Source organism: Cryptomeria japonica, chromosome 11, assembly GCF_030272615.1.
Source record: "Cryptomeria japonica chromosome 11, Sugi_1.0, whole genome shotgun sequence".
NCBI lineage: Eukaryota > Viridiplantae > Streptophyta > Pinopsida > Cupressales > Cupressaceae > Cryptomeria > Cryptomeria japonica.
Genome location: NC_081415.1, coordinates 25,726,353 through 25,746,677, shown reverse-complemented (window position 1 = coordinate 25,746,677; position 20,325 = coordinate 25,726,353). Strand labels below are relative to the sequence as shown.

Here is a 20,325-nt window from a genome sequence, read left to right as displayed (position 1 = left end):
GTGCATCGGGATTTCAGATAGGACTCACAGAGGATTTTTCAATAATGTAGATGTTGAGTGCATACAACTTCACATTTGATCCTCATTTACATGACTTATTTTGGATGCACAATTCAGGGGCACATGTGATGGACAGTTTGTTTGATAGCTCACTTTGCATAGAGATGGGAAGCAAGTGTGGTCAGTCTCTTGACTTGCTTCCTCTTGAGGCTTCTACTCCTGCGACACTTGATGGTGAGGATGAGTTGATTCAACAGGTTTAGCTTGATGTGTTTGTGTTACAGGAGTCGTTTGAAGATGGTAGGGACATTGCATAAGTCTTCACTTGGGATCCAGGTAGGGAAATTTATTTGCAGTCAAGATTGCTTGGGGACAAGCAATTTCAGGAGGGGTGGACTGTAATGTCCTCTTTTTAGCTCGTTCCTATTCCAAAGTGATTAGCCTATCATTTCGACCCTCGTAGGCTAATAATTGTGGATAGAGGGTCTTCTCTTAAAGTGGGCCCCCAATATATTTTAAATGCACTTTAAATAATTGACTTCATAATTTATTAAATAACTCTCTCATAATAAAGTCAATTAGATATTTAAATGTTGTGCATTATTAAATTAATTAATAAATAAAATGCCATAACTTCCACAATAATGCATATAATTTAATTTCATCTTCTCTAGGAGGTAACCCACTACATCCACTACGCATCCAACCGCCTTACTAAAAATAGTAAGGGTCTCTCTCTAACATCCATTGACTTACTATAAATAATAAGTATAGAAAATGAAGTCCAAATGAAGCCAAACGAACATCAAAACGAAACATACCGAATACTGGAAAAGTCAAGAACCTTTGTTGACCAAGTCTCTACCTCATAAGACCCTCTATCCATAATTATTAGCCTACGAGGGTCAAAATGATGGGCTAATCACTCCGGAATAGGAATGAACTAAAAAGGGAACATTACATATACAATAATTCATCTTGTTCTCTTTGGTATGAGTGCCTCATCAAAATCTACAAAATAAGACATACTATGAGTAGCTAATGCCTTGATAATTAAAAAAATTGTACAAATTGAGTTACTTTTGTCAGTTGTTCTAATTGATTGCCTAAGAAAATTTTATAAAGTAGCCATGTTCAATTATTAAGTTCTTGAATCAATGATCAATTGATAAGAAACAATTTATCTTTTACTTTTTAGGCTTTGCAAAACCTAGGTGGGTTCCCCTTAACAATATCTATTGATTTCATCTTATTATGACTAGATATTGCAAACTGCAGACATGTTCTCAAATAAGAATATACCAAGGAAATGTAAGATTTTTCTTAAATTGACTTCATTCTGGAAATCGAATAAAAATCAACTTTAAGAATATATTCTAACTTAACCTACTGCTTAAACAAGATGAAATTAAAAGGATTTGATATTTGAATATTATTTTTAACTAAGAATGTATTACTTAGAGGATTGGTGCCTATCCTAGAGCTACAAAGTCAAATTATGAAAAATATTTCTATCCTTCTAACAAATTAACTCATAGCCGTGGATCTTTACATTAATGCCTCAAATTAATGAATCCTCTATATGTGAAATCATAAAATTCTTCTTTAAAAATTCACAACAGACTCAAAAGTATCATGAAGCATGTAAAGCATTTTATTCTTTCCTTGAAAGAAACCAATAAACAAAACACACATCACAAAACATTGCAAAGATGAGTCTAGAATACCCTTGATATTTTGTATTTATATAAATTCTAAATATATATTATGCAGACAATTATTTAATGACTTTTTTCCTTCTATTCATATTTGATTTCATAGTTTGCTATACAAATTTGAACAAATACAAACTCCACACACACGCCATAACTCGGTAAGGGGTTCATCGACGAACTATGCGGCGGTTTGGGTGGGCCCGGGGTGGGTGGGAGGAGGAGACTAAGGGCCCTACTATTAGAAAGGACGAATAGTAGGGCCAACCAAATAGTAGGGCTGTGTGTGGGGTTGGGTGGGGGGCCAAAGGGGGGCAGGCGTGTGTGGGGGGCATAGCATGGCTTACTCTAGCAAGTTAATTAATGAAGGGCTACCACCCCCTCTCTTTTAGAATAGTAGGGTCTAGCGAATAGTAGGGGTCCTCCCACAATGAATAAAGAGGGGGGATCGCCACTTAACATAGCATTTCTCGATTATATACGCAACATGCACCCCCCCCCCCCCCCCCCCCCCCACGAAGGACTAGTAGGCTAATTAATTAAGGCAATTCCTTATTCTAGCTTATTGTAGCGGGTTGATTAATTGACTAATTAATAAAGTGGGAGGGAATCATAGTTGTTCTCCCCTTGGAATATCTTCTATAAAATCCAAACTTGACACAAGAACAAAATTGCCTACCCAAAATTGAAGTTCAAAACCCTTTACGAATGACCTTGATTTCCCTTTTATAGAACAAGGGAGCAAACAAGCTCCGGGCCATGTACGTGTGTCATATATTCATTTGACAAATTCATAATGAAAATAATATGCCAAAAGCCATCTTTTAGATACAACAAGATAAAAGAACATTCTCCACTGCCATAAGGCATATTGGAATCGTCAAAGAAGCAAATTTTTTGAAGAAGATTCCCCGCCCTCTAAACTAATTTGGTGGAAGTTGAACTAAAATAACTGCATGAAATGAGCACGTGACAACAAAATAATGAATTGACATGGAATTTCAATCAAATAACAACTAACTGGAATGTAGATTGAATGTGACTTCATCTCATTTCATATCAAAATTGGAGGAGCCTATGAATTGATGACTTACCAAAACATATCCACTAAATGACAAATTGAAATGCAAATCATATTTGTATTTGCTTCATTTCACCAAAATTTGAAACAAGTGGATTGTTGAGGTGACAATTGTGGGACCTTGTGTGATGGTTGAGTTGACATGCAATCCAATTTTGCAGACTTCTTCATCTTATAAGGCAAAGATGTCATCCATCCTGATATGATTGACAAGGGCAATATTCTTCTGGTACTCATCTCCCAATAATGCACTTAAGACTATTGCAATTTCAATCAATCTAAACTCCATCTTTGAAATATTATCCAAGTAGGTGCTTAATTTGTCAATACTCTTCTCCACCTCAACATTTATATCTTCAAAAATGGGACCAATGTTGTTCTTGATATTTGTTCTCCATTCTACAATGTCCTTAAGATTCCTCAATTATGAAAGATATTTAGCTCTGGAGCCAAGTAGGTTTCAAGAATCTCTTTACTTGCTTAGAAAGTCCCTAATCAACATCATCACCAAGCTGAAATAATACCTTTCTAACAAATTGATTTGCACATATTTTGTGTTAAGCATGTAATTCACTCATCTCTTATCATTGTTTAGCATGATTTGTCTGGACACTAGTGCATCATGTGGATGTTTGCATGTAGTGTTAGTTTCTTGGGACATTTTAACATTCAAAGGTTATTTATGAGCATTTTACCACTTGTCACGTACCCAAGTCATTGGAATCTGCCCAGGATGGCTTGTAACGGCTTAAAAACCCTTTATTTCCCTCTACTTCTCACTTTTAAATCGATATTTTCACTACACGCAATCTCTCTTAAATTTTCTACAATCTCTCTTGGTTCTCTCTTGCAATCTTTCTAGCAATATCTTGTGTTCTCTTGGATTTCATAGCTCTCTCTCTCTCTCTCTCTCTCTCTCTCTCTCTCTCTCTCTCTCTCTTGCACAACTTCATATAGCTTGCTAAAACAATCTTTGCAATTCTCTTGGCTTCCTCAAGCCTTGTTGGGAATATATTTCTTATGTCTTTAAGCATTATGGGATTTGTTGCATCCCTTGTCTATTAAATCATTTATCATTTATCTGTCTATTTTCCTTTTGATCTATCTATCTATCTAGTTGTTGTGGAGATGAAAAATCCAAAAGAAGAAATTGACTGAGGCAAGTTTACAAACAACCCCAAACATTTTTCCTCTTCTTCCTCTATGTAGGTTTATTTGAAACACTAAAATGCATGAAGGCTTTCTTGTGCTTATTTATTTCATTTCTATTTATTTTGTTATCTAGGTTTTCTATTGTATATCTAACTTCTGGGTTTTGTAGATCGATCAAAGTATAGAGCTGGAATTTTGCTATTTTTTGAGTGTGTCTATTGTGGTCCATACAAGACTACAACAATTTGTGTGGACGTCCATGTGTTGCATTGGCATCCTTGGCCAAGATGCTAAGATTTTTACTAGTTGGGGATATTTGAATGTATGTTGTGAAATTGGTTCTCACAAGAATATAGCTTTCCTTCTTAGGATCAAATTTCCTCCATTACAGTCATGTATTATTCCAATAACATTATAGTTTTTTACATGATATATTATGCAATAATACACATAAAGAATGCATTATTCTTGTAAATTAAAACGCTATGTAGGATTGTCTATTTTTTGTACTATGTGCTTTGTTTGTTACATTATCAAGTATTGAGTACATATGAATGTTTAGTGTTTTCTTATTATCAAAATTCATTTTAATAAAATTATAATGTGTTGCATACAATACAAATACTACATACATAAAAGTTGACCAAAATGTTTAATTAAGAATCAAAGTACATGAAAATACATTGTCTCTAGAGTGATGTTTCATAAATTCATAACTAGTGCAGTGGCATATATTGACACTTGATATAAACTTATGTGTCTTCCTTAATAACTATCATACATCAAATTTTATACGTGCAAAAAAAAATACATTGAAGTTCAAGAAGTCACAAAATTCTTCATTTTTGCTCGTCCTTCAAAATATTTATAAGTTTTTTTGTTCCATGATGCTAAATGAATAGTTCAATAAAATTCATAATCATTGCATTTTCACTCATGATGTCAATAAATGGTTCACCATAGAACTTCAAACTATATGTATAGGAAAATGAAATCTGTGGGTATCAATAAAGCCAATAAATGTATTATTAAATTTATTAATTTCATATAAATGCAAGATTAAATTTATTAATTTCATACAAATGTAAGGTTAAAATTATTAATTTAGTCTAACCTATCATTATCAAATCTATTACAATACCATAGTCATGCATTAATTCTAATTTTAGTTTTTGCATGCATGAAATTATCTATGTCAAATTGAACTTATGTACAATTATTTATATCAAATTGAAACTATCATCTATAGTAATATGAGTCATTCACAAAATAAATCTTAATATCCAATATAATATATTTGATTCTACAAAGACTTGTAATTCTTCATTTTGAATAGTTAAATATATAGCATACCACATAAACACAATAAATAATTAATTCTTATATAAGTTAAATTGATTTTGAAGGGACCAAAAGTCTATACATTAGAAATCCATAACATGTCATCAACCACCAAATCCCTATCCTTTGTAGAGGCAAAATCACTATGAAAAAGTCCTAACATAAGGAAAAAGATTGATATTAATATCAACGAGGGGTTTTGATGACTCTAAAACCTTTTTACTGTGTAAGTCAAGACTTGGACAAGTCCATAAATTCTTGAGTCTATGGATCAAACCCATCAAAGATTAAAAAAAATATTCATTATCTTATGATTATGCAGAATGTATAAAAAAATATAAGACTCGGTAATTTCCCTCCCTTCTGCACAATCCCCCCTTAATTATTCTTCGGTTTAATTATGGAAAAATTGTATAGACAATAAGTTAGGATGATCAAAGGCATGTCCAAATTGATAGGGAAAGGGAAGAAGCTTTGCAATTGACTTCAATAGTAAAAGTTGCAAAGATCAAGAGTTCAAGTTTGAGGACGTTATTTGGCTTGAAAATTTGAGAGAATGGTTTTCAAATGAGATAAAAATGATCTTAATAGGGTTAGAGATCAAAGAATGAGTTGTTACAAGAAGTTCTAGGTAAGAAAGGCTTTACAAATTGCATTGGGAAGATAATTAATTATGAATTATTTTCTTCTTTCATACCATACAAAACTAAGTAAGTAACGAAAGATGTTAATAGAAGTTCGTTCTAAAGTATCACAATTTACCAACAACTAGTCACCTCTAGTTTGAGCATGGATAAATTCTATAGAAACAATGAGTTAGAATTATCAATGGTCGTGTCAGAATTTATAGTAAAAGGGAAGCAAGTTTGCAGGTGACTTCAATAGTGAATTTGTAGAGTTCAAGAGTTCAAAAGCTTGAGGATGCTAGTTGGCTTGAAAATTTGAGAAGAGTTGCCAAGTGAGATATGAATGAGCTTAATAAATATGCTAGGTAAAAAGAATGAGGTGTTTCAAAGAAATTCTAGGTGAGACAAGCATTACAAAATGGATTAAGAAAACAAAACATTCTAAATCCTTTTCTTCTTTCATATTATATTACAAAGTAACACAAATTTGTTACTTCGAGCAAACAAACAATTTCAACATCACTGCAATGATTACCAAACCATTGTGTCGTAAATGAAACTATCAGAATAAGTATGAAAATCTTCATAATGGTTATACAACCAGGCCTTAAACTACACACTCAGCAACATATTAAGTGTAGAAAATGTCAGTCAATTCTGACTGTTTAATGCTTTTAAGTCTAGAAATCAAACCTTAATGTATGTGATTAAAACCTTCCGATAAAAACATTGACACAATTTCACAACATTAGAGCAACAAAGGCTTGGAAAGTTTAAGGGAACGTTGAGGGAAACTACAAGAAGAATCTAAAGATATACAGACTCGGGGATCTAGCACGGTCTATCTTGAATACTGTGCTATAAAACAGTTTGCTTAGAATAGTTCAACCCATACAACATGGTGTAAAAGCTACGAGCAAATTCAAGTCTGGACCGTGGTGCAAAAACTACGAGCAAATTCAAGTCTGGACCGTGGTGCATATACATCTACTTTTGACTGATTATACGTGTTGAATGGCTACTTATTCACGCGGTAATTTTATGCGCACTGTGGTGCAAATACATCCACTTTTGACTGATTATACGTGTTGAATGGCTACTTATTCACGCGGTAGTTTTATCAGAGTTGAAAATTGGCCGTGTTTTGCAAGGCTGCCCTGCACTCATGACTACGTCAATCTCTTTCTTGTATAATATGCTCTACTCTCACTACACAACATACCTCTAACCTATTTTATTTGCAATGGCTTTTCCTATGGTTAAGTTCACTACCAGTACTGTGTTTTTAATCATCCTCTTCGCCAACCCATATATCTGTGTATGCAGGTGTCCTCCCCAGGAATATGAAGCCCTTCTTTCCTTTAACTTCACCTTCCCCGTGGAATATGCCAATAGACCATGGGGAAATGGAACAGACTGCTGCAAGTGGTATGGTATAGAATGCGACCAGCACAAGAACCATGTGGTGGGGATAGATTTAGTAAGATCATTTGACGAAAAAGCAGAAAGAGGAGTCATATTTGACAACCTGTGCAAGCTTCCTTTTCTTACAGAGATACGCATATCTAACATGGCCCTTACAGGTACTCTTCCTTCATGCTTGGGAAATCTCCATTATCTTAAGGATTTAACTATTGTGAGGAATGGGTTGGTTGGGGTAATACCCCTTAGCATTTGTATGCTCGTAAATCTCACTAATCTTGAATTTGAAGGGAACCAACTGAGTGGAAGTCTCCCAATTTGTCTCAACAATCTTTCTTCTTTGAGTACTCTCTCCCTTTCCAAGAATCTACTAAGTGGCCAAATCCCATTTACATGGGGCAATCTCCCTTTGCTTTGGAAATTGGATGTTTCCTTCAACCAATTGAGTGGGACTCTTCCCTTGTCATTTGCAGGGCTGTCATCCCTTACTGACCTTTACGCCAATGGAAATATATTCAATGAAAGTACCCCTTCATGGGCCTTACCATCCTCTATTAAATATCTCTCCCTTTCACTAAACCATGAGCTCACAATTTCAGAGTCTTTTTTCCATAACCTTACCAATTTGTGGGTTTTCTCTCTATCCAATTGCACACTTAATATTAGTACATCCTGGATTCCTAACTTCCAGCTCGCTGGGTTAGAACTTGTATCATGTAAGATGGACGGTCAAATTCCACCATGGATATCAACTCAGTTCTCGTTGGATTCCTTGACATTATCTAACAACGGTCTTGCTGGAGAAATTCCCTCTTGGCTATGGACTATGGCTGCTTCCTTTAATGAGCTAAATATCTCACGGAATCATCTGCAGGGGCCCCTTTTTCCATATGGTCCAAATTCTCACATGTTAGTCTTGGATGTATCTAACAATGCATTAACTGGACAATTGCCTTCCGTGTGGCCAATAATTAATGGGACATTTTTGTGGTATCCTATTATATTGATGCTCAATGACAATTTGTTCACCGGCAACATTCCTCCAAGCTTGTGCAATTCATCTGTATGGCTGAAGTTAAATCTTGAAAACAACAAATTTGATGGAATGATCCCTTGGTGTTTAATCAAAGAGGGATCACCGGTTCAAGAATTAAATTTAGGAGGTAATAGTCTGGAGGGAAGGATGCCTCAAGGGCTAATCTTCTCGTCTAGGATCCAGTCCTTGGTGATAAAAAAATAATCAGCTCAGTGGAACCTTCCTTCCCTCATTCACCAATGATACACTTTTGCAAGTACTTGATATTGGGCACAACAAATTCACAGGACATCTTCCAAAATCAATTGGAAATCTTTCGTCTCTTGAAGTGCTGGTGATGAAGGCCAATCAGTTCAGTGGTAACATTCTTTCAGAAATTGGCGACCTGAAGCAGCTCCAGATCTTAGACCTTTCCTCCAACAACTTATCAGGCTCTATTCCACACAACATTGTATTTTTACAAGCGATGGCTGTAGCAAGAGAGGATGGCTATGTGTTGCAGATTGAAGCGAACTATGGGGTCAATGGAATCACGGTATCTTCTCTTGGCGGATTGGACATGAATTCCAAAGGTACAGAACTATACTACCCATATATTCTTTCCACACTCACTCGCATAGATCTCTCCAACAATCAGTTGAATGGAGATGTTCCTCTTGATTTTGGAAAGTTGAAGGGCTTGAGGTTTCTGAATTTGTCCATGAACAATCTTAGTGGGATTATTCCACCTAGTTTGGGGGATATGAGTCAACTTGAATCTTTGGACCTTTCTTCAAACAATCTTTCAGGAAATATTCCTTCAGAGTTTCAATCTTTAAGCTATTTGGGATATTTGAATTTGTCTAGCAACAATCTATCTGGAAGTATACCACAAGGAGGACAGATGATCACATTTGAAAATACATCATATTCTGGAAATCCAAGTTTGCAGGGATGCCCACTTCCAAAGAATTGCTTTTGGCCTAAATTTGCACCTCCTCCTCCTGTTAGTGATGGCGAAGATAAAGATGAAGAGGAGAGCGGGCAAATGCCCTGGTATGAAATTGGACTAGGATGGTCATATGGAGCAGGTTTTTTGAGTGTAGTAGTGTTATTACTTTTAGTAGGAGAGAGGTGGAGAAAGAAATATTTCAAGGGCATTGATAATATTTTGGAGTTTATGTTTCCTTTCCTACGTAATAGGAGATTTCTCCACTAGAATTGAACCAAAAATTGTGACTTGCGCAAACATTTTATTTTATGTTCTATATAGTTTAGTTTAAAGTTGAAAAAAAGCATGTTGTGCCATGCTTGCATAGAAATTGTTGACCTTCTATTTAATATGTAGATTTATTTGTATTCGGTATTATTTTTATAAAAATATTCATGATTTATCTATTATAATAATATCGAATGGAACAATGCTTGTTTCAAAATATTTCTATAAGCTTTAAATAAAGCATTAGGTGTCAAAGAGATATCTTCATAAGAGTATTCTTAAGTTGATCTAGCATATCATATTTTTGCAAGTTAGGATAGAATGAGCTATTGGCGTGTTGTCATTGATGTCAACATACTTTAGTTGTCATTAGTGACTGGTTGGTATAGTTGATGTTGAGTTTCCTTGTATATTGTACATCTATTCATGCAATTTGGATATGTTGTTAAACAATGTTTAGAGATGTTAGATTTGAGATTTAGTTCTCTAGATTGCAATGCAATGGAAGTTGTGTATATGTACACGTACATACATATATATGTGTATATATACATACATATGTGCACACACACACACACACACACACACACACACATATATATATATATAATTGTATGAATACATATAGATGCATATGCATACAAGTATATACATCCATACAAAGATATCAACCCATGAGATCAAATTTACAATCAGATATGTTGGTTTAATATAATCTCACAAATTCATAAATAAGAAGATTGAACAACAAGCATACTTAATGAATTCCCAAAACATACATACAGATTTCATCTATATGTATGTGTTACATAAGAAAGACCTGCAAGGAAATCAATATTACAAGTTAATTATATGCATAGACTATATATATATATATATTTGAGACCATTTAAAAATTAAAGAAAACAAATGCTCCTAACAATTTCAAAACTCCGAGGTAACTTCCAATACTCGACTCCTGATTATTGCTCCAAAAATCTTTATTTTTGAGAATGCTCCCTATGAAACGTATACTCTACAAAAATCGTGTCCATTATATACCAAAATTGCTCTCCTCTCTCGCCTCCATCCTTCTAAAGAAAAAGAATGTCTCTCTTTCTTAATACCTTCTATTTTTATAGCCATGTATGCAAATAGCATAGTTTTAATTTTCTCCTTTATTCCATGCGATGGAGCCTAATTTAGCTCAGTCTTACAAAAAGTCAGCCATGCAATAATGCTTATAAAATAAAAACATATTGAAAATTACTTAAACTTTAGTTTGACTTACGTTAATAACATGGTATTTGGCTTGACTTTTAAATAGCCCCCCAAAAATTTCCATATTGATAACTTTTGTTTAAGCAAGAATTCTTACTAAAAAAAATATCGATTTTTTTTTATGTTCAGTAAAAGGTCGAAGCTAGAAGATCTATTAAATACTATAAAAGTAGTTATTACAAAGATTTTGATGTAGCTGAAACTCTCCTATTACAAATAATCTTATCAGATGAAAACAAGGTCTGTTATACTCAGATTATATCAAAACAAAATAAACCGTAAAAAAATATAGTAAGTAATACATATAGTATAATATTATAATTTGTAATATTCATATATATTAGTTTAAAATAATAATTATAAAAATATAAATTTATTTAGAATATTTTGAAATGGAAAGATATAGTTGTTTCTAATTTTATAATATTTTAATATAAATTTTTAGGATATTTCTATTTTTCAAATGAATTTAGAAACTTGATATAATTGAAATAATAGATTATAATTTTTAGAATATATTCTATTTTTATAAATTTAAAAACTTAGTAAATTTAATATTTTTGCATATATTACTAATTTATCATTGTTTTTAAATTGTTTATATTCTTTTTATATATATATATCACATATCCATATGTGAAATGAATAAAGAGAGGACAATGATTTTCATTTCTTTTTAAGAATCTGTATTTCAATCTTCTCTATTTATATTTTTTGACAGTTAATATTTTTCTTAAAACGTCAAATAAAAGACATTGAAATAAATAAACCATCATCAAAAATCCATATGACAGATAAAAGTGGCCGTCAAATGCCAGCGTTTGCAGAGAACAAAGAATAGAATTGCTATGGGAAATAAAACAAAGATTTTCGTGCCTCAACTTGTTTTGGAATTCCTTGGGTCATGGATAGTTGCAGGTGGTTGACGTTGAGTGTGTTCAATAACCTCTAAAAGCCGCTTAACCTGCTCTATATAAGTAAAGTTCTAAAAATAGACTAGACTTTACTAAGAGTAAAGAGCACTTATTTAGTTTTTTGTTAATGTTCAAAAGAACTTTTTCATATTTGTAAAACTTAATCCATTAATTTTAATTTTTTATTTTTATATATATGAAATAAATAAATAAAGTTACTTTTACTTTACTGAAATAAACATGCATTAGGATATCAATTAGTTTATTTAATTTAAAATGTGCAATTTTTTAAAATATAAACATTAATATATATTATAATTTATAATATTAATATAGAATAAAAAATACATTTATTAAAATATAACTATTTAATATAATAAAACAATATAAATAAAATTATATTTATTTTTTTTCAAAAAAAAAATTACATTAAAAATATGAATAAATTTTATTTTTTGAAATAAGTAATTTAAGTAATTATGTGAAAATAATAATAGTTTTCTAAAATCTTATTTTCAAACAAGCACATTATAAGCAAGCATTTATCTATAACACCATTGTAAATCGTGTTCAACCATCTACGTAACTATGAGAATGTAAAATGCACAAACATCATGAATGCGGCATGAATATCTTATTGCATATACATTAGGTACCATCATCCATATTGTTGCCAAATTGCTAGGACACCTTTATCTCAACCACTCACTTGCACTTAGATTCACATCAGTAGGTCAGTACCATAAATCATAGTCAAAGCACATGCACTTGATTAAACTCATAATCATAACATGATAATTAATACCATTTCCATTTCAATTTCATTTATATGTATTTGAAATTAAACATCTAATTTACCAATCACACACATAAATAACCACTTAATCAAACACATAAGATGATGTCCAAGAGTCTCATCAATATATCAAGAATAATAAAGGTAACAAAGATCAAGATGGATAACAAAATATAGAATATTATTTAATGGTCATAGATAAATTTGAATAATCATGGCCATTGAATAATATTGTGTGCTACTAAAATGTGACTAAAACCCTTATAATATTCATTTCCCTTATTACAGATCCTCAATAAAAACTAGAAGCATTTAATTTGGCATGTTTGTGACACTTAAATTGATGAAAAAGTTCTAAAAAAAAACATTTTATAATTATTCTATTTATTTTCTCCTCTTATGCATTCAACTAAATAATTTTTAATTATGTTGATGGCTTTCCACTATGAACTCAATCCACTAACTTCTATGATTGATGGTCTACATTTATAGACAGACTTGCAAGACGATTGCAATGTCTAGAGCCATTGGATTATTTCAATAATAAATTTCTAAATTGATGTTAAATATTGTAAATTAGTATGTATTTCTATAATAAATATGATAAAAGATAGAAAAAAAATCACACAAAACAAAAAACTTAAAATTTACTATTAATTAAAAAAAATATTCTATATTCATGTATTAAAGTTAGTTCATTTCAAAAATAAGTTTCTAAATTGATATTAAAACATAATCATGGTCTAATATTTAAAATATTTTAAAAAGAAAATAATACTATAATCTAAAATTAATATGCATTTCTCTAATAAATATGATAAAATCGTAAATGTACTATTAAATTAAAAATAATTCTTAATATTGATATTAAAAAATATTTAAGATAATATTTAAAATATTCTAAAACATTCTAAAACAAAAAAATTATTTATAATCTTGCCTTTAAAAATATTTAACAAATATTATATTATTTAAAATACTTTTTTTTTAAAGATGGCTTGGAGTTGGGTTTAGAGGTCAAAGAAATTATCATTCAAGAGTAGGGGATGAATCCTAATTTGTCTCAAGTAGGCATCGGGTAGGATTAACAAAATCCCATATGTTTGGTGATCAAGCATGTGGGGCCTATGGTATGGACAAAGTTCGGGCCAAGATGCAAAATCGAGATACTTCATGTGCAATAATGTACTAGTTGTTGTTCCAGTTGCCAAAAGTCCTGTACCAGTTGGTCGTATGGTTACTAGAAGCACCATACCAGTTGGTCATATAGTTTCTAGAAGTACTGTACCACTTTCACCTTCGATTAGTTTCACCTATGGTTGTACCAATCTCTCCTTTGTTTGCACTGGTTTCTTCTTCGCTTGTACCAATTTCAACTTCGGCCATTTTTCATCTTTGACTGCACCAGAGCTTCTCCTTTGGTTGTACTAGTTTCTCATTTGTCCAATTTCACCTTCAGTCGTACTAGTTTCACCTTTGGCCAGTTTCACCTTCGGCAGTATTAGTTTCTCCTTCAACCAGTTTCATTAATTTCACCTTCGGTCATACCTTATCCTTTGGTTGTACTAGCTTCTCCTTGGGTCATAACAATTTCTCATTTGTCCAATTTCACCTTCAACCATACCAATTTCACCTTTGGCTATTTTCACCTTCAATAGTCTCACCTTCAGTCATACCAGTTTCACCTTCGGCCATACCAGTTTCTCCTTCGACCATTTTCAACTTTGATTGTACCTTCTCCTTCAGTCAATTTCATGGGCATACCAAATTTCACCCTTATTTGTACCAATTTCTCCTTTGGCTAGTTTCACCTTCAACTCAATTTCTCCTTCGGCCAATTTCACCTTTGATCGTACCTTCTCCTTCGCCTTCAGCTCAATTCCACCTTCGGTTGTACCAATTTTTCCTTTGGTTGTACCAGTTTCACTTTTGGCCATACTAGTTTCACCTGTAGTCGTACCACCCACATCTAGCTCTTTGTACTTCTCCTTTGTCGTCATTGGTCATATTGATGTGTAATGATCTACCTATGTACATTTTCAAAGCTATTAATAGAGGGAGCTACTACCTTGGTAATACTTAACTAAAAAAAGCATACATTTTTAAAAAGTTTTACTAATAATCTAAATGTTATATTAAAAAAATTATATATGTAATTTAACAAAACAAAATTATACAATTTGATAAATTTTCATTTTATAGAAGATTGTGGATATGACTCAAAATTATCATATCTTTTAAATTATTTTTTTAATTTTTGATAGCCATAATCTCTCTCACAATAAAAAAAATGCATTGTTACTATTGTATTTTTAAATTTTGTTTGAGTAGCTTTTTCAAAATTGTTACATACATTTTATTATTAGATTTTTATTTTTAGGAGAGATCATATCCATTTTATTATCATAGTCCATTTTATTATAGTAGTTTTCATTAAGTAACACTATTGTAACTTTTTTACGGGGATTGTACGGAATTACTTGATGTTGTTCCTGACCTCTTCATGGAAGAGGATAATCGTCTACTTTTAGAGCCTTCACAAAGGAAGAAGTTAAAGTTGTTGTATTCCAACTGCACCTGGAGAAAACTCTTGGGCCTAACAGACTTCCAGCCAAGTTTTACCAAGAGTGTTGGAAATTTATGGGCCAAGAAATCCAGAAGCTTGTTAAGCTTGTTGAAGACGTGAGGAGACACAAAAGGTTTGTCAAGGAAATAAATAATATAGCTCTAGTACAGTAGATGAGAAAAATAATATCTGAAATATTATGGGACAAGATTCAGATTTATTTCAACATCCTCAATAGAGCATCTCCCAAACACACGCATGCTCTAAGGCAAACATCTCTGGCAGCAAAAGAAGCTGGTGGTATTACTCAACACTTAGGAGCATTTGTTGTGACCATGCCATCTGGAGCATCTCTTACTTTCCTGGACACTCCTGGGCATGCTGCCTTTAGTGCTATGCGAGCAAGGGGTGCTGCAGTTACAGATGTGGTGGTGCTTGTGGTAGCTGCTGATGATTGGGTTATGCCTCAGACTCGTGAAGCTATGGCTCATGCACAGTAAGCAAATGTGCCTGTTGTGGTGGCAATCAACAAATGTGACAAGGCAAATGCAGACCCTGAAAAAATACGAATGCAACTTTGTACAGAGGGATTGGCATTAGAGGAAATGGGGGGTGATGTGCAAGTGGTTGAGATATCTGCAACAGAAAATATTGGTTTGGATAAGCTGGAGGAAGCTTTACTGCTCCAGGCTGAACTAATGGATTTGAAAGCTCGCATGGATGGTGATGCGCATGCATATGTTGTTGAAGCACGACTTGATCGCTGTCGTGGCCCTTTAGCTACAGCAATTGTTCGTTCTGGAACATTAGTTCCTGGCCTTTACATTGTTGTTGGTGCTGAGTGGGGAAAGCTCAGGGCTCTGCGCGATATGTCTGGTCGATCTGTTCAATCAGCAGGGCCTTCGATGGCTGGTGGACCCTCTTCAACCATCCCATTTGCCGTTCACAAGCTCCGTTTCCGTTGCCTTTCGAGCCCGTGTAAATTTTAAATGTTTTTGAATAGTTTTATCTTGCCGCCCATATTATCTTCATACGTGACAAACAACTTTCCAAACCGAACTGTTTTATGCGTACTCCCGGCCGCCTGTGCCAAAAATGGCAACTTTGGAAACAGGGTATGGACGATCCTTAGGATACGCTCTGGTAGACATGTATGCAAAATGTGGAAGAAAAGACAACGCATCTGAACTATTTGTGGGATATGCACAGAACCCTGGTCTCTTTGAATGCTACGATTGCAGGATATACACAGAATGGATTTGTTGAAAAAGCTTCAGAAACCTTCAAGAGGATCTAATCGGCTGCAATCTTTGCCAGCATCCTTCCTGCCTGTGTCAAAATGGGAGCTTTGAAACAGGGTTTGGTCATCCACCATAAGTGAAAGGTAAGGAATTTTATGGGATATTGTAGTTGCAACGGCTTTGTTATACATGTATGCAAAATGCCTAAAACAATGTGGTCTCATGAAATGTCATGGCTTAAACAACACACTAAGCTTTGACTGCTTAGGTGTGTTGTGGGCCCATTCTTTTCTCTAATGTTCTTTCCCGTTTGTTTCCATTCGAAAAATAAGCACGGTTAACTTCCGTGGCTCTTGTGGGCCCCTCTAATCCATCTTTTTTTCTTATCTGTAGTTTCTGTCCCCATTAATCCCTCCCAAATTTTAATTTTTTAAACTCTTTTCTCCCGCCCATAAGTTCTACAATTGCAACAAATAGGTTTTTGACCTCAGCAGATCTCATTTCACACCACCTGTGCCAAAATGGGAGCTATCAAACTGGGTAGGGATGTTCGTTGTAACTGTTGGAAATGCTCTGAAAGACATGTATGTAAAGTGTGGAAACACAGGGAAGGCATGTGAAATGTTTAACAGGATGCCTCAAACAAATGTAGTCTTGTTGAATGGCGTGTTTGCAGGATATGCAGAAAATGCATCAGTTGAGAAGGATTTTGCCAAACTCTCCACTCTTTGCCAGCATCCCCCTGCCTATGCCAAAATGAGAGCTTTGGAAGAGGGTTTAGATAAAGAAAAGAATTTTTTATATCTCTACTTCCACATGTTGGTTTCGAAGAAGGCATGAAAGAAGTCACTTCTCTACTAAGTTAAATGCAACAGCATATTAGGTTTACATAGCACATCATTTCACCAGGAGCATGGAGCCTCAGCCAAAGGATATATGTGCCGAACTAAGAAATTTTTGAAAGAATGCTTGCGACTGTATAAAAATCCTAGCAATGAAAAAAATAGTCCAATAAATTAAAGTTTGAGTTGGCTTGAAAGTGATAATGGTATTTTATACAGTGAAGCTTGGAGGCTTCAGGCTGTATGCTTACTTTGATTTCCAATACCCTTACTTTGGCTCTCATGAAATATTCCTTCCATTGTATAATATATCAGCAATTACTTTAATCATACAAAGTATATGGTTTCAGCTTTCATTTTCTGTCACTTAGAATTTCTTCCCCTTGTGGTCTTAAAATCTAAAAGATGCCTAGTTGTGTTTTCTGCCACTTCCCATCTTCCACGTGTTAGCTTACAATGTGAAACACAAACCCACAAAATATAAATATTATTACAACCAGATGTCTATAATTTGATTATAAATATGTTGTGCATGTATCAAGATCTATAAATTCTATTTATACCCATACATGTATGTTCCCCCAAGTGTGTATTGCATGTATATATTTGGGTAATGTACAGATGTATATCTTATATATATATATATATATATATATATATGTGTGTGTGTGTGTGTGTGTGTGTGTGTGTGTGTGTGTGTTTGTGTGAGAAGAGATATCCTATAATAAAAGAGAATCATCTGTAAAATAAATGTTCTTTTAAAATACTGAACATACAAATCCATTCAACTGTTGCATATGAATCTAGTTGGAGACAAGTGGCGAGGGTTCTATTTTATTTGGAGTGATAAAAGAACACCTCCACAAAAACTCAAACATGGCATATTTCATGCAGTTACCCGCCATTTGCATGTCGAATTGTTTTAAAAATGAATTTTTGTTTACTGACATTTTGATATCATTGTAGATGCCTCTCCACATAATAAACTATTGACAATGGATATATGTGCATGTACATATGCATCTAGACATTTACAAAGATATGGCAATAATGAATTGTTTTCTTGCAAGTCAAATTTAAAAATAAAATAAAGCCATAATAACCATACATACAAAAAAGTTATTGTTGTGCACTTTTCAGCTGATATTAATAATCCAACACAAACCATTCACAATTGGATATATACACATGTACATACACATTTGGGTATTTGAAGACATACATAATAATCAATTGGTTTATTTGAAATATAAATTAAAAAGAAAGTAAAGGCATAATATGCATATAGACAAAAGGGTTCCATGTATTATTAAATGAGTTGCAGTTGATGATCTATAGAGGTATCAATAATCTAATAGTATCCAATATTAAAATTGGAAAAGAAAGTGAAATTTCCACAAGATAGACAAGAATTTGACAATATTGTTGGAGTAATTAGGAAAACACCTTAGTAGTTGATTAATCAATCATTAATTAGTTAGGTCCATTATTATTTTCTTACACTTAAGCCAAACTTAGGAGTGTTTTTCTATAATTAGATCGAGTTAATTATAGGTCAAGTTGTCTCAAGTTATGTGACTAAGACACTTGTTAGGCTCTAATTTAATCCTCTCCTAGGGTTTTCATCTAGAGTGTTTCTTTATGCTTTTATAAGTATTCATTGTTTACATTGCAATCTATCCAATTCATTTACAGATTAATCTTAATATCACATTCCTATTGGATCAATCTCTCTCAAGGTTACACATCATCAAACATAACTTTTTCTCTTCAGATGTAATAGGTGTTTTGGTTGTAGATGGTTTCTTGGAGTTGTGGAGATAGCTATCAACTCCACAAAGGATAAGATCGTGAGATTCCATTAGACCATAAATTTTGTTGATGTTGAATAAAGATTTCCCAAGAAACTAACACAATTATATGTCTTGGATTGAACCCACATTAAAAGACATTGTTTATGTTGAATAAGGATTTCCCGAGAAACTAACACAATTATATGTCTTGGATTGAACTCACATTAAAAGACATTCTTACATTTAATTTCATAGCAATTGGGATCACCATTAAGAACTTACGAATACATCTGCAATAATTCATTCCTTCCTTGTTTGCAATTTACTCTATAATCAACAGACGATAATTCACAATACCTCTAGAAGATATTGATAATGCTACTTATCATGCTATATGTTAAGAGATGTTCTTTATTTTAGTTTCATAGAAATTGGGTTGGATCACTAAGAAGTTAAGAACACACCTACAATAACTCATTCCTTATTTTTAGTTTGATGTACAAGAAACAAATAGTAATTCCCAATTAGCCTTTAAGACATTGACAATGTTAGCTATGATTCTCTTCTACATTGTTATGTCCTAAAACCACTACTCCATAATCCTAGAACTCTTCTAACCTTCAAGTATAAGGCTTGCCATCAAGAGGTAAAAAAACGTAGTGTTCATCAAAAAACTAAAGAGGGTCAAAGGCCCATTAACAAGAGTGGATAACCTCTCTTTCACTTTGGGATCAGCCTAAACCCAAAAAAGTGTTCCTAAAAGCATCCTTAACAAGATAAATGGTGCTAAACTAGTACAAGGTGCAAAAATTGCAATTGTACCCAAAGTAAGTTTGACCAAAAAGATTGTCACTAGGATGAATGCTAACCAACTACATAAAATATTTAATATGGCTAATAAGGGAAAGAGATAAAGGTAAGTACACATGATTCACTATTATGAACAAACTAATAAGGTGTGTTAGTGGTGTTTTTCTATTTAAATTTTGTTTATTTAAGGAGTGCGATTGCATCACTTGCTTCGAGGATCGATGTGTATCCACTTGGAAACAAAGTCACAATTTATCAAAGGAATAACAATGAAATTAAAGCATACAAGGATTGATTTAACCATAAAATGCATCAAATGAGAAGTATCGAATAATAGGACATAATTGTCTAACACCACAATAAAGAAGTTAAAAAATCTTAGTTATTCACACAATTATCATGCTTAGTTATCTAAATTTAATTGTACAAATAAATATGCATCAAACAAGTGAGAATTAAAAATCTTGTAGTTCATTAGAACGCTATCATATTATCAAATGTTCACATTCATGCTAGCGAGTGTGACAAGGGAAAT

At 33.1% G+C, this 20,325-nt stretch overlaps 1 protein-coding gene across 1 annotated transcript; it reads left to right on the top strand.

The window, feature by feature from the left end:
- Nucleotides 1-8,055: 8,055 nt before the first annotated feature.
- On the top strand, nt 8,056-9,568 carry LOC131070794 (receptor-like protein 7). Its single transcript, XM_058006451.2, has 2 exons — nt 8,056-8,497; nt 8,658-9,568. Exons 1-2 carry the CDS (start codon nt 8,056-8,058, stop codon nt 9,566-9,568), a joined length of 1,353 nt encoding a protein of 450 aa, XP_057862434.2.
- Nucleotides 9,569-20,325: the final 10,757 nt, after the last annotated feature.